The 13,359-nt window shown below is 38.7% G+C and overlaps 1 protein-coding gene across 1 annotated transcript in view; it reads left to right on the top strand.

The window, feature by feature from the left end:
• Positions 1-13,359, top strand: part of FAM135B (family with sequence similarity 135 member B) — a 292,460-nt gene that overhangs the window by 208,504 nt on the left and 70,597 nt on the right. The window contains exon 15 of the mRNA XM_053715380.1: positions 9,295-9,392. Within this exon, the coding sequence (XP_053571355.1) occupies positions 9,295-9,392 (98 nt within the window). The remainder of the gene's footprint in view (positions 1-9,294; positions 9,393-13,359) is intronic.

Genomic DNA, 13,359 nt, shown 5'->3' with positions numbered 1-13,359 from the left:
CCACCTAATAGTTGGTATAATAAAGTCCCAAGGTATAGCAGTGTGTGGACACAGGCAGAATAAAAAGGAGTTTACCCTGTAAATCCCAGATTGTTCTCTTGTGGTGTACCTGTCCTATTTTAAAGAGTGTGTCACAGGAATAATATCTGTGCAAACCTCCAGCAAACTAGGGAGTACAGTAGTACTTATACACTATTCCTTCACAAAATGTCCCATAAGTTAAGTCCGCTTTGTGGTAAGAGTAAATAATGCATCCTTATGAACAGTAGAAATTTGCCACTATAAAACAGGCTAAAAACGATGTGCAGAGTGTATAGCTTCAAGGGCTAATATGCATGACTTGACGTGTCACAATTTCAGAAAGTCTCTCACCTCTCTGCGAGATGTATGGCCTTAGGTATAATGCAGCCGTATGCCATGCGGTGTAATAAAGACGCTGGTTGTTCCTCCTCAGTATAGGCCGCAAAGAGATCATTTCTTTTTTTATTTTGTGTAATTTAGTGTTTATTATTTTTTATAATTTAGATAAATGTATTTTTTAATTTAATTTATTTTATTTTATTGTAATGTTAGGTGTTAGTGTGAGGCAGGTTAGGTTTTATTTTACAGGTAAATTTGAATTTATTTTAACTAGGTAGCTAGTAAATAGTTAATAACTATTTACTAACTAGTCTACCTAGTTAAAATAAATACAAACTTAGCTGTGAAATAAAAATAAACCCTAAGCTAGCTACAATGTAACTATTACAGGTAAGTATTTATTTTTAAATAGGAATTATTTACTTATTAATAGTAGGTTTTATTTAGAATTATTTTAATTATATTAAAGTTAGGGGTGTTAGGGTTAGGGTTACGTTAGGGTTAGGGTTAGACTTAGGGTTAGGTTTAGGGGTTAATATATTTATTTAGTGTTAGTGTTGTGGGAGGCCAGAGGTTTAGGGGTTAATAAATTTAGTATAGTGGCGGCGGCGATGTTGGGGGCGGCAGATTAGGGGTTAATACATTTATGTAGGTGGCGGCAATATTGGGGGAGGGAGATTAGGGGTTAATAAGTGTAATGTAGGTTTCGGCGATGTCGGGGGTGGCAGATTAGGGGTGTTTAGACTCAGGGTTTATGTTAGGGTGTTAGGTTTAAACATACATTTTCTTTCCCCATAGACATTAATGGGGCTGCGTTACGGAGCTTTACGCTCTGTCATTGCAGGTGTTAGGCTTTTTTTTAGCCAGCTCTCCCCATTGATGTCTATGGGGAAATCGTGCATGAGCACTAGTGATGTCGCAAACTGAAAATTTTCCGTTCGCGAACGGCGGACTCTAACTTCCGCAACTGTTCGCGAACGGGCGAACTGGGCGAACCGCCATTGACTTCAATAGGCAGGCGAATTTTAAAACCCACAGGGACTCTTTCTGGCCACAATAGTGATGGAAAAGTTGTTTCAAGGGGACTAACACCTGGACTGTGGCATGCCGGAGGGGGATCCATGGCAAAACTCCCACTGAAAATTACATAGTTGATGCAGAGTCTGTTTTTAAGCCATAAAGGGCATAAATCACCTAACATTCCTAAATTGTTTGGAATAACGTGCTTTAAAACATCAGGTATGATGTTGCATCGATCAGGTAGGGTAAGGGTTACGCCCGCTTCACAGTGACAGACCAAACTCCTCGTTTAACACACCGCAAACAACCGCAAACAGTCCATTTGCACAACCACGAGATAGATAGGTTTGATAGATACATAGATACATATATTAGATAGATAGATCAATAGATGCAATATACATTTGATCGATACGATAGATAGTTAGATAGATTTGATAGATAAATAGATAGATTTGATAGATATATAATTTCCCAGACAGAGAATTACAAGACGTGCGGTCTGGGACCCATGGTAAGGTTCCCAGAGGCAGTTGCGGCACCAGGGGACGTGTATATGGCATGGATTTTAGGAACCGGGAGATGGAAAAAGATGCTTGGTCGGTCCTCCTACTTCAAATTTGGGGCACTGCGCGTGCAATCATGGCCGGACTTTTAGCCGATGGACATTTGGCCAACGGACATTTGTCCGACGGACATTTGGCCGAAACACAAGTGGCTGTCACAAAACAGTCCGGCCACGAGATAGATAGATTTGATAGATAGATAGATAGATACGTAGATTAGATAGATCAATAGATGCAATATACATTTGATAGATACGATAGATAGTTAGATAGATTTGATAGATAAATAGATAGATTTGATATATAATTTTTTTCTAGATATTTCTTTTTTAGATATATAAGTTTTTTTTTTTTTAAATTTACACTACTGTTACAACAGATATGAGTGGTGGCACTAGTTGGCAAGTGGGCCTGGCACACACGCTGGCAGGCAGGCAACTGCAATTAGATTACACTAGCAGACTGATGTTTCACAGTCAAAAAAGTTTTTTTTAAAAAAAATTACACTACTGTTACAACAGATATGAGTGGTGGCACTTAGCAAGTGGGCCTGGCACACACGCTGGCAGGCAGGCAACTGCAATTAGATTACACTAGCAGACTGATGTTTCACAGTCAAAAAAATTTTTTTTTACAAAATTTACACTACTGTTACAACAGATATGAGTGGTGGCACTAGTTGGCAAGTGGGCCTGGCACACACGCTGGCAGGCAGGCAGGCAACTGCTATTAGATTACACTAGCAGACTGATGTTTCACAGTCAAAAAAGTTTTTTTTTTAAATTTACACTACTGTTACAACAGATATGAGTGGTGGCACTAGTTGGCAAGTGGGTCTGACACACACGTTGGCAGGCAGACAGGCAACTGCTTATAGATTACACTAGCAGACTGATGTTTCACAGTCAAAAAAGTTTTTTTTTTACAAAATCTCAGTTTTTTATCCCTCCCATAATTTTAATGAATTATATATATATATAGTGTATATATTTATGAATAAATAGCACATATTCTTCTATGTGAAGAACATTTGCACTGGTATTACAAGTTAGGTGCAATGCTAACTAGACCTCGCATTTGCAATGCACGGAAGCATTGCGCTCATAAGAGCACGCTTCCATAGGCTGCAATAGGAGCCTTGTTCTCATGCCGTGAGACACAGCTGAGAACCTACCACAGTGAAGGGGGTAAGTCACTCAGCGATGGGCTGCAGATTTAAATATATATGTATATGAATATATACATATACAGTATATGTTTATATGTGTATATATACATACACATATGCTTATACATATAAGCATATACATATATATTTACAGAGAACACACACTTCACCATACACATTTTTTTAAACACCCCACACTCGCTGACTTTCAGCCCTCATAACTGCTGTGTGCCAGTTATTTTACTTAAAAAATGCTATTTTTTTAATATATTTAAAACAAACATCACACTTTATTTTGGGGGTGATTGGGGCACATTAACGGCTAGATTTAGAGTTTTGTCGGTAAGGACCCGCGTAGCTAACGCTGGCTTTTTTCTGGCCGCACCATAAAAATAACTCTGGTATTGAGAGTCCACATAAAGGCTGCGTTAGGCTCCAAAAAAGGAGCATAGAGCATATTTAACGCAACTTCAACTCTCGATACCAGAGTTGCTTACGGACGCGGCCAGCCTCAAAAACGTGCTTGTGCACGATTCCCCCATAGGAAACAATGGGGCTGTTTTAGCTGAAAAAAAAACTAACACCTGCAAAAAAGCCGCGTTCAGCTCCTAACGCAGCCCCATTGTTTGCTATGGGGAAACACTTCCTACGTCTGCACCTAACACTCTAACATGTACCCCGAGTCTAAACACCCCTAACCTTACACTTATTAACCCCTAATCTGCCGCCCCCGCTATCGCTGACCCCTGCATATTATTATTAACCCCTAATCTGCCGCTCCGTAAACCGCCGCTACTTACATTATCCCTATGTACCCCTAATCTGCTGCCCCTAACACCGCCGACACCTATATTATATTTACAACAAGATATATATATATATATATATATATATACTGTATATATATATATATATATATAATCAATGTGAATATTTGCATAGGAAATTAGCACATCTAGGCAAGCTTCCCCACTTGCATTTTCCCAGAAATACTCCATATACAATGTTACCAATGCACAAGAGAATTCTGGGTAAGATATTCAAATTAGATATGCAAATACTGTTTTAACACAGCGATCCTTTTAACAGGAAGAATACAGCAATCCAGAAATCACTCACTAGACAGCCTGTTTCGTTCTCTTTGGAATTCATCAGTAGGAGACAGATTTCTGGTTGCTGCATTGGTAAAGCTATTTTCAGGGTTAAAGCAAAAAATTCATTAAAATTATGGGGGAGATAAAAAACTGAGATTAAAATCCTCCATGTCTCAAAATTAAATCAATGTAAATATTTACATAGGGGATAAGCACATCTAGGCAAGATTCCCGCTTGCTTTTTCCCAGAAATACTCCATATACAATGTTACCAATGCACAAGAGAATTCTGGGTAAGATATGCAAATTAGATATGCAAATTCTCAGTTTTTTTGCTTCAAATACTGTTTTAACACAGCAATCCTTTTAACAGGATTATTGCAGCAATCCAGAAATCACTCACTAGACAGCCTGTTACGTTCTTACTAATGAGTTCCAAAAAGAATGAAACAGGTTGTCTAGTGAGTGATTTCTGGATTGCTGCAATAATCCTGTTAAAAGGATCGCTGTGTTAAAACAGTATTTGAAGCAAAAAAACTGAGAATTTGCATATCCAATTTTCATATCTTACCCAGAATTCTCTTGTGCATTGGTAACATAGTATATGGAGTATTTCTGGGAAAAAGCAAGCAGGGAATCTTGCCTAGATGTGCTAATTCCCTATGCAAATATTTACATTGATTTAATTTTGAGACATGGAGGATTTTAATCTCAGTTTTTTATCTCCCCCATAATGATAATGAATTTTGCTTTAACCCTGAAAATAGCTTTACCAAAGCAGCAACCAGAAATCTATCTCCTATCTCCTAGAATCCTATCAGCCAATCGGAATTCGAGGGACGCCATCTTGGATGACGTCCCTTAAAGGAACCGTCATTCTTCAGTTGGACGTCGCCGGATGAAGATGGGTCCGCGGTGGAGGTCTTCAGGATGGAGCCGGTCCTCATCGGATGAAGATAGAAGATGCTGCTTGGAAGATGATGGTTGCCGGTCCGGATCTACTCTTCTTCCCGGATAGGATGAAGACTTTGGAGCCTCTTCTGGACCTCTTCAGCCGCCGGATGATGGATCGCCAGCCCCCGCTTGGGTTGGATGAAGATTTTGGAGCCAGGACGGATCGCTGAACCTGGTATGGTGAAGACAAGGTAGGATGATCTTCAGGGGCTTAGTGTTAGGTTTATTTAAGGGGGGTTTGGGTTAGATTAGGGGTATGTGGGTGGTGGGTTGTAATGTTGGGGGGGGGTATTGTATGTTTATTTTTTTACAGGCAAAAGAGCAGAATTCTTTGGGGCATGCCCCGCAAAGGGCCCTGTTCAGGGCTGGTAAGGTAAAAGAGCTTTGAACTTTAGTAATTTAGAATAGGGTAGGGCATTTTTTATTTTGGGGGGCTTTGTTATTTTATTAGGGGGCTTAGAGTAGGTGTAATTAGTTTAAAATTGTTGTAAGATTTTCCTTATGTTTGTAAATATTTTTTTATTTTTTGTAACTTAGTTCTTTTTTATTTTTTGTACTTTAGTTAGTTTATTTCATTGTAGTTATTTGTAGATATTGTATTTAATTAATGTATTGATAGTGTAGTGTTAGGTTTAATTGTAGGTCATTGTAGATATTTTAATTAATTTAATGATAGTGTAGTGTTAGGTTTAATTGTAACTTAGGTTAGGATTTATTTTACAGGTAATTTTGTTATTATTTTAACTAGGTAACTATTAAATAGTTAATAACTATTTAATAGCTATTGTACCTGGTTAAAATAATTACAAAGTTACCTGTAAAATAAATATTAATCCTAAAATAGCTATAACATAATTATAATTTATAGTGTAGCTATATTAGGATTTATTTTACAGGTAAGTATTTAGCTTTAAATAGGAATAATTTATTTAATAAGAGTTAATTTATTTCGTTAGATTTAAAAATATATTTAAGTTAGGGGGGGTGTTAGTGTTAGGGTTAGACTTAGCTTTAGGGGTTAATACATTTATTAGAATAGCGGTGAGCTCCAGTCAGCAGATTAGGGGTTAATGTTTGAAGTTAGGTGTCGGCGATGTTAGGGAGGGCAGATTAGGGGTTAATACTATTTATTATAGGGTTAGTGAGGCGGATTAGGGGTTAATAACTTTATTATGATAGCGGTGCGGTCCGCTCGGCAGATTAGGGGTTAATAAGTGTAGGCAGGTAGAGGTGACGTTGTGGGGGGCAGATTAGGGGTTAATAAATATAATATAGGGGTCGGCGGTGTTAGGGGCAGCAGATTAGGGGTACATAAGGATAACTTAAGCAGCGGCGCTTTGCGGTCGGCAGATTAGGGGTTAATTATTGTAGGTAGCTGGCTGCGACGTTGTGGGGGGCAGGTTAGGGGTTAATAAATATAATATAGGGGTCGGCGGTGTTAGGGGCAGCAGATTAGGGGTACATAAGGATAATGTAGGTGGCGGTCGGCAGATTAGGGGTTAAAATTTTTAATAGAGTGGCGGCGATGTGGGGGGACCTCGGTTTAGGGGTACATAGGTAGTTTGTGGGTGTTAGTGTACTTTAGAGTACAGTAGTTAAGAGCTTTATGAACCGGCGTTAGAAAGCTCTTAACTACTGACTTTTTTCTGCGGCTGGAGTTTTGTCGTTAGATTTCTAACGCTCACTTCAGACACGACTCTAAATACCGGAGTTAGAAAAATCCCATTGAAAAGATAGGATACGCAATTTACGTAAGGGGATCTGCGGTATGGAAAAGTCGCGGCTGAAAAGTGAGCGTTAGACCCTTTTTTGAGTGACTCCAAATACCGGAGGTAGCCTAAAACCAGCGTTAGGAGCCTCTAACGCTGGTTTTCACTGCTACCGCCAAACTCCAAATCTAGGCCTTAGAAAATTAACCAGAGATCTGATTTTTTGGAGCACATTTTCCTGTTTACAGTAACGCAATAAATTAGTACTCTACTTGTAATCTAAATGTTTTATTCTGATAAGAAAAATGATTGTGGGGCCTTTAGAAAGAGGTGTGCAGTTGCAGAAAATCATAAAGCACCACTTCTGAATAATTATGAATAAAAAAATGAATTTTATTGTAGTAACAGTAATTTGTAAAGTCATTATACTTAGTCCGTGTGATGTTGCAGGTTTTGGAGCCAGCTGATGTATTGTTTACCCATTCTGAAGCCCAGTCACTGTGTTTGGGCTCGTTTCCATTGAGCCGTAAGATACCGAAGTTGCTGACAGCTAAATGTAGTTTACGACTCAATTTTAGTACCTAGTTTCCATTTAAATATTTTGTGCAATGTGTGAAGTTGCACTTTTTGTTTAGGTGTAACTTAATGTTGTGTTAAAGCTTCCATCCAACGTCGGATTTCTTGAAAATCAATTAGTTGCTATGGTAACTTGACCTGTGATCGATCACCTCTAAAGAGATACACTTATTTATAATACATTTTTTTTTAACTATAAGCAATAAAGCAAATACAATTTTTGTTGTAATTATATTTCCCACTTTATTAATATATGTAATATGTATTGCTGCCCTAGCATAGGTCTAGTTTGAATTTTGTAGATATATGCTTGCATATAATATTATATGTAAATACATACTGATATTTCTATAAGAACATAAGTGCATGGGAAAACAATAAATATTACATATTATAATTTATTTCTACATTAAAACACTTACATTATTTGCAATTTTTACTATTTAAATGGGAAAAAGGCCTCTTTTAAACCTAGTTGAGCTTGGGGTATTTTTTCTCAATGTATCGACAGCATCCAACAATGTATTAACGTTTGCACTTTCATTGGATACCTGGTCTAAGTTATTGTTTAACCGCTTCTTAAACTTTCTATTGGATGCGAAAATATTTTCGACGGACGGACCCCGGCTGCCGAGATTGAGGTATAATGCACCATCGGAAGCAGTCGATAAACGAAATTGCTTCCGACAGCATATTTAACGGTTTGCAACCTCACGCAAACCTAATGACGGCTCAATGTAATTTACTCTAATTGAAATATTTATGCAAAATTTAAATTGCTTGTTAAAAAATATCCATAAACACCAGCAATTAGTATGTTGTTTTTGCTGTTATGTGTGCTTTTGAATAGCAGGTACCTGTATTTCATGGAAATTTCATGAGTATTTGCTTTTCTTCTTGATTTTCAATAGGGCTGTCATACTCATGAATTAAAGGGATATTAAAAACTAAGGGCTACATTACTGCACTCCCACAAATGCAATAATTAACCAGCCATTACAAGTGGATGGTTATTGCTACCGCAAGCTCGCAAGCACTCAGAATATTAACCAGATCTGATCTCTGGTTCATTTTCTAAAAGTGCCTCAAATGCCCTCAAAATGTAGGGCATTATAGTTTTTTATTTTAAAAAAATCTATCTTTTTTTTAATAAAAAAATAAACTGACTGGCACACTGCTTGATAATAAGTTGGGTTTTAGTGCTGGACTCTATCCTTACCTTTTTACATATATATTTATGTGTTGATATGTTTATATACACATAATAACACATAAATATATATGCATCTAAGCATATACTTATATATTAACAGTGATAAAACGTCCCCGTAGACAACTATGTAAAGGCACTTTCCAGTGTCGTTTTTTTTCTAACACCTCAGATCCCCTCACTTTAACTCCTTATAACTGCTTTGTGCAGTTATTTTTAATAACATTTTATTATTGAACTGTACATTTTATTTTGGGGGAAATTGGAGGATATTTTTTTTGTTAACCAGAGATCTGATCTCTGTTTAATGAATTCTAGCACAAGCTAGCAGTAGCATTGACCAGCTGTTTGTAATGGCTGGTTATTTAACGTGCACCCATAAACGGGCAAATTTGCCCCTTTATAAGTGCACATTTAAATAGCATTTCACTTGTAATTTAGTGTTTCATGTAACTTTAATACTCACTGGCTGAGAAGAAAAACCTTACACATATTAATCTTTTTAAATTGACTGAAAGACGGAACAAAATAATACTTTTCAAAACCCTTCAAAGTATTACTGTTTAAAATGAGCACATTTTATTGTATTTGCATTTTTTATGTTGTTTTCATCTGTTTTTTCTGCTTGTTCTTTCAGACCGATACATTTGCAGACTTTGATGCTATGACAGACAGGCTCATTGATGAGATCATTCAACATATACAGTTATATAACCTCTCAATTTCACGAATAAGGTAACAGCTACTGGGGTTTCAATAGTACATTGGATTTGACATCCATTACTATAATATGCTTATATATTATATTTATATTTATTAACATGTGAATGATAACTGGGTTATAGACAATGATTTTACTTTATGTTTGTCATATGTATCCTATTTACTGAATCTATATATAAGTCACCTACAATGTTAAATACTTTGTAAAAGGACACAAAGCTGCAAGAAGAAAATACTCTATTGCATTAAAGCATTTTCTTATTGTACTATTGTTAAAGGGGTTCAATACATACTTTATGTCAGCTCTGGACCATAATGCAAGGTGGTGCCGATTTATCAACTTGCAGGCGGACATGATTCGCTGTAGCGAATCATGTCCGCCCAACATCGATTTATCATTGCACAAGCATTTCTAGTGAAATGCTTGTGCAATGCCGCCCCCTGTATATTCACGGCCAGTCAATCATCCCAATCGTATCAGATCGGGATGATTGCAGTTTGCCACCTCAGAGGTGGTGGATGAGTTAAGGAGCAGAGGTCTTACGACGGCTGCTTCTTAACTCTTGTTTATGGTGAGATTGCAAAATCCGCTGCTTGATAAATCTACCCCTGTATCTAAACCAATAAAGGGAGGAATATGTGCTTAGTCACCTGTTATAGGTAATTTTAAGAATCTAGAGCTGATTGTTACTTGGGTCGATCAAAATATTTTTGATATTTTCATCCTATATTGAATTCTGAACATTACAAGATATTACCAACATGCTTACTGAGGGATCATACCAACATGCTTACTGAGGGATCATACCAACATGCTTACTGAGGGATCATACCAACATGCTTACTGAGGGATCATACCAACATGCTTACTGAGGGATCATACCAACATGCTTACTGAGGGATCATACCAACATGCTTACTGAGGGATCATACCAACATGCTTACTGAGGGATCATACCAACATGCTAACTGAGGGATCATACCAACATGCATATTGAGTGATCATACCAACATGCTTATTGAGTGATCATACCAACATGCTTACTGAGTGATCATACCAACATGCTTACTGAGTGATCATACCAACATGCTTACTGAGGGATCATACCAACATGCTTATTGAGTGATCATACCAACATGCTTACTGAGTGATCATACCAACATGCTTACTGAGTGATCATACCAACATACTTACTGAGGGATCATACCAACATGCTTACTGAGAGATCATACCAACATGCTTACTGAGTGATCATACCAACATACTTACTGAGGGATAATACCAACATGCTTACTGAATGATCATACCAACATACTTACTGAGGGATAATACCAACATGCTTACTGAGTGATCATACCAACATGCTTACTGAGGGATCATACCAAAATGCTTACTGAGTGATCATACCAACATACTTACTGAGGGATAATACCAACATGCTTACTGAGTGATCATACCAACATGTGTACTGAGGGATCATACCAACATGCTTACTGAGTGATCATACCAACATGCTTACTGAGGGATCATACCAACATGCTTACTGAGTGATCATACCAACATGCTTACTGAGTGTAATGATTCGTGATAATATGTAAATCTCTGTGATATGCAGCAAGTATTTAAGTAAACTTTTAAGACCTCTAAACAGGATAAATAATTATGGAGTGTTACAAGTTAATAAGTGTGCTTGCTAGTAAGATAAACACTAACTTAATCACTTGTTTTAATTTAGCCTGAGGGATAAGACCCAATAATATGAGTAGTACTAATGAGCTTTATCTTAGGCAGGTCTTATATAGTGCAACAGGAAGCGTTAGGGTTAAACATAAATAGTATAAGTCTGTAAAGACAGATTCACTGGTGACAGGTGAAATATGGAACCCAAACTGCACAGACACAAACAGGAGTTTTACCTTCAATTCAACTGTTGTTTAAAGAGTATTGTCAAATGAGTAAACAGACTTAAGCACTCTATATACAGAACCTTAATTCAGAAGCTGAGCCTGTGAGAGGAATCCCAGGTGCGGGTAGGTAGAATACTTGCAGGGATTAGTGAGCATGCAGCGTAGTAATGGCTCCGTGTAGCTGGGAGTCTGTATGCAGTCTGTTTAGACAAGGAGAGTGTGTCAGAGCGGTAGCGTGAATCGGCGCTGCGGTGACGTCAGCGGCTGTGGCAGCTTGAAGCAGGAGCTGCTTGTAACGGCAAAAGGTTTCTCTGATCAGGAGAATCTTGTTTTGTTTTTTGGTACTCTAGGTAAGGAGTTGAGCTGCTTTACTTTGGCAATAAACTTCAATAAACCAGCAATGCATCTTGGTTACAAGGAGATTAAATAAGGAAACCTGATCAGCTTAATTGAAATAAAAGGTGGTATGACAGGTTAGATACGCTGTGTAAGGTGGAATGGATTTAGACATGACATATCCCCCCTGCAAAGGAACCCCAAAGGTGTCAAGGCGCGGGTCTTTCCGGATGGCGCCTATGGAAAAGGGACACCAGACGGGGTGCAGAGAGATTGGAGGCCGGCTCCCAAGAATCCTCAGAAGAATCGAATCCAGCCCAATGCACTAGGTACTCAAGTTGACCATGGCAACGCCTAGAGTCCAAGATAGAGTGAACTTCATACTCAGGATCAGGTGCCGGGGAAGACGGTGAAGGGAGAGGCAGACATCGGGAGGTGTCACAAGGCTTGATGAGGGAGATGTGGAACGTTGGATGGATGCGGTAGGAAGAGGGCAACTGCAGAGTGACCGTGAGAGGGCTGCTGATGGAGATGATGGGAAAAGGCCCCACAAAAAGGTTGTTGAATTTCCTACAAGGAGTAGGTATCCTGAGATTTTTAGTGGCTAACCAGACCAGGTCACCAACCTTGTATACGGGAGGAGCCCGATGTCGGAGGTCATAGGAGCGTTTCTGGGTGGCTTGAGCTTGCTGAATGTTATCTTTGATTACGGTAAATGTTTGTTTGATAGAATTGATCAGGTCATTAACCTGCGGACAAGGAGTATCAGTTGGAGGTAACGGATGAAAACGTGGGTGGAGTCCGTTGTTGGCATAAAAGGGTGAATACCCCGTGGAGGTGTTGGTAGTGTTATTAAAGGCGAATTCAGCGTGTGGAAGGAAAGATAGCCAAGAGTCCTGTTTGTTGGAGCAAAAGCATCTCAAATATTGTTCCAACCATTGATTGGTTCTCTCACATAACCCATTAGATTGCGGATGGTATGCGGTGGTAAGATGTTGTTGGATAGAAAGAGATTGACAAAGATATTTCCAAAACTTGGAGGAGAATTGTGACCCTCTGTCACTGAGGACGGATGTTGGGAGTCCATGTAGTCTAACAACCTCTTTGATGAACAGTTCTGCAGTTTTTTGAGCAGTCGGTAGTGATTCAATTGGAATAAAATGTGCCATTCGTGAGAATAAATCAACAACGACAAAGATAACAGTCATGCCGTCGGATTTTGGAAGGTCCACTATGAAGTCCATGGACACACTAGCCCAAGGGCGTTCAGGAATAGGTAAATTCTGTAATAGCCCCAGAGGCAGTTGATGTGACGGTTTACAAGTCTGGCATATGGTACAAGACTTGACATAATTGTTAACAGACATTCTCATAGATGGCCACCAGAAATATCTGCGAAGTAGATCTAGGGTCTTGTGTATACCCAAGTGACCAGCTAAGGAAGAGTCATGGGAGAGCGATAGGGCTTTATTGCGGAGCGAAGGAGGTATATAAAGTTTGGAGTGGTTGCGGAGAAGTCCGTTGTCATCAGGTAAGAGAGGGTAAGAAGATTTTGTTGTATCCAGCTGTTGTTGGGTTTTTAGTTCAGCAAAATCCTTGGAGAGGAGACCTATGATGTGGGACTTGGGGATAATAGTTGAGTAGGATGGGGTTGTCTGGGGTCTAGCATCCTTACGAGAGAGGGCGTCAGCCTTCCCATTTTTTGTTCCAGGACGGTAAGTGATGGTGTAGGTGA

This window comes from Bombina bombina, chromosome 5 (genome assembly GCF_027579735.1).
Source record: "Bombina bombina isolate aBomBom1 chromosome 5, aBomBom1.pri, whole genome shotgun sequence".
NCBI lineage: Eukaryota > Metazoa > Chordata > Amphibia > Anura > Bombinatoridae > Bombina > Bombina bombina.
The sequence above is the reverse complement of the archived record's forward strand: the minus strand, read 5'-3'. Positions and strand labels throughout refer to the sequence as shown.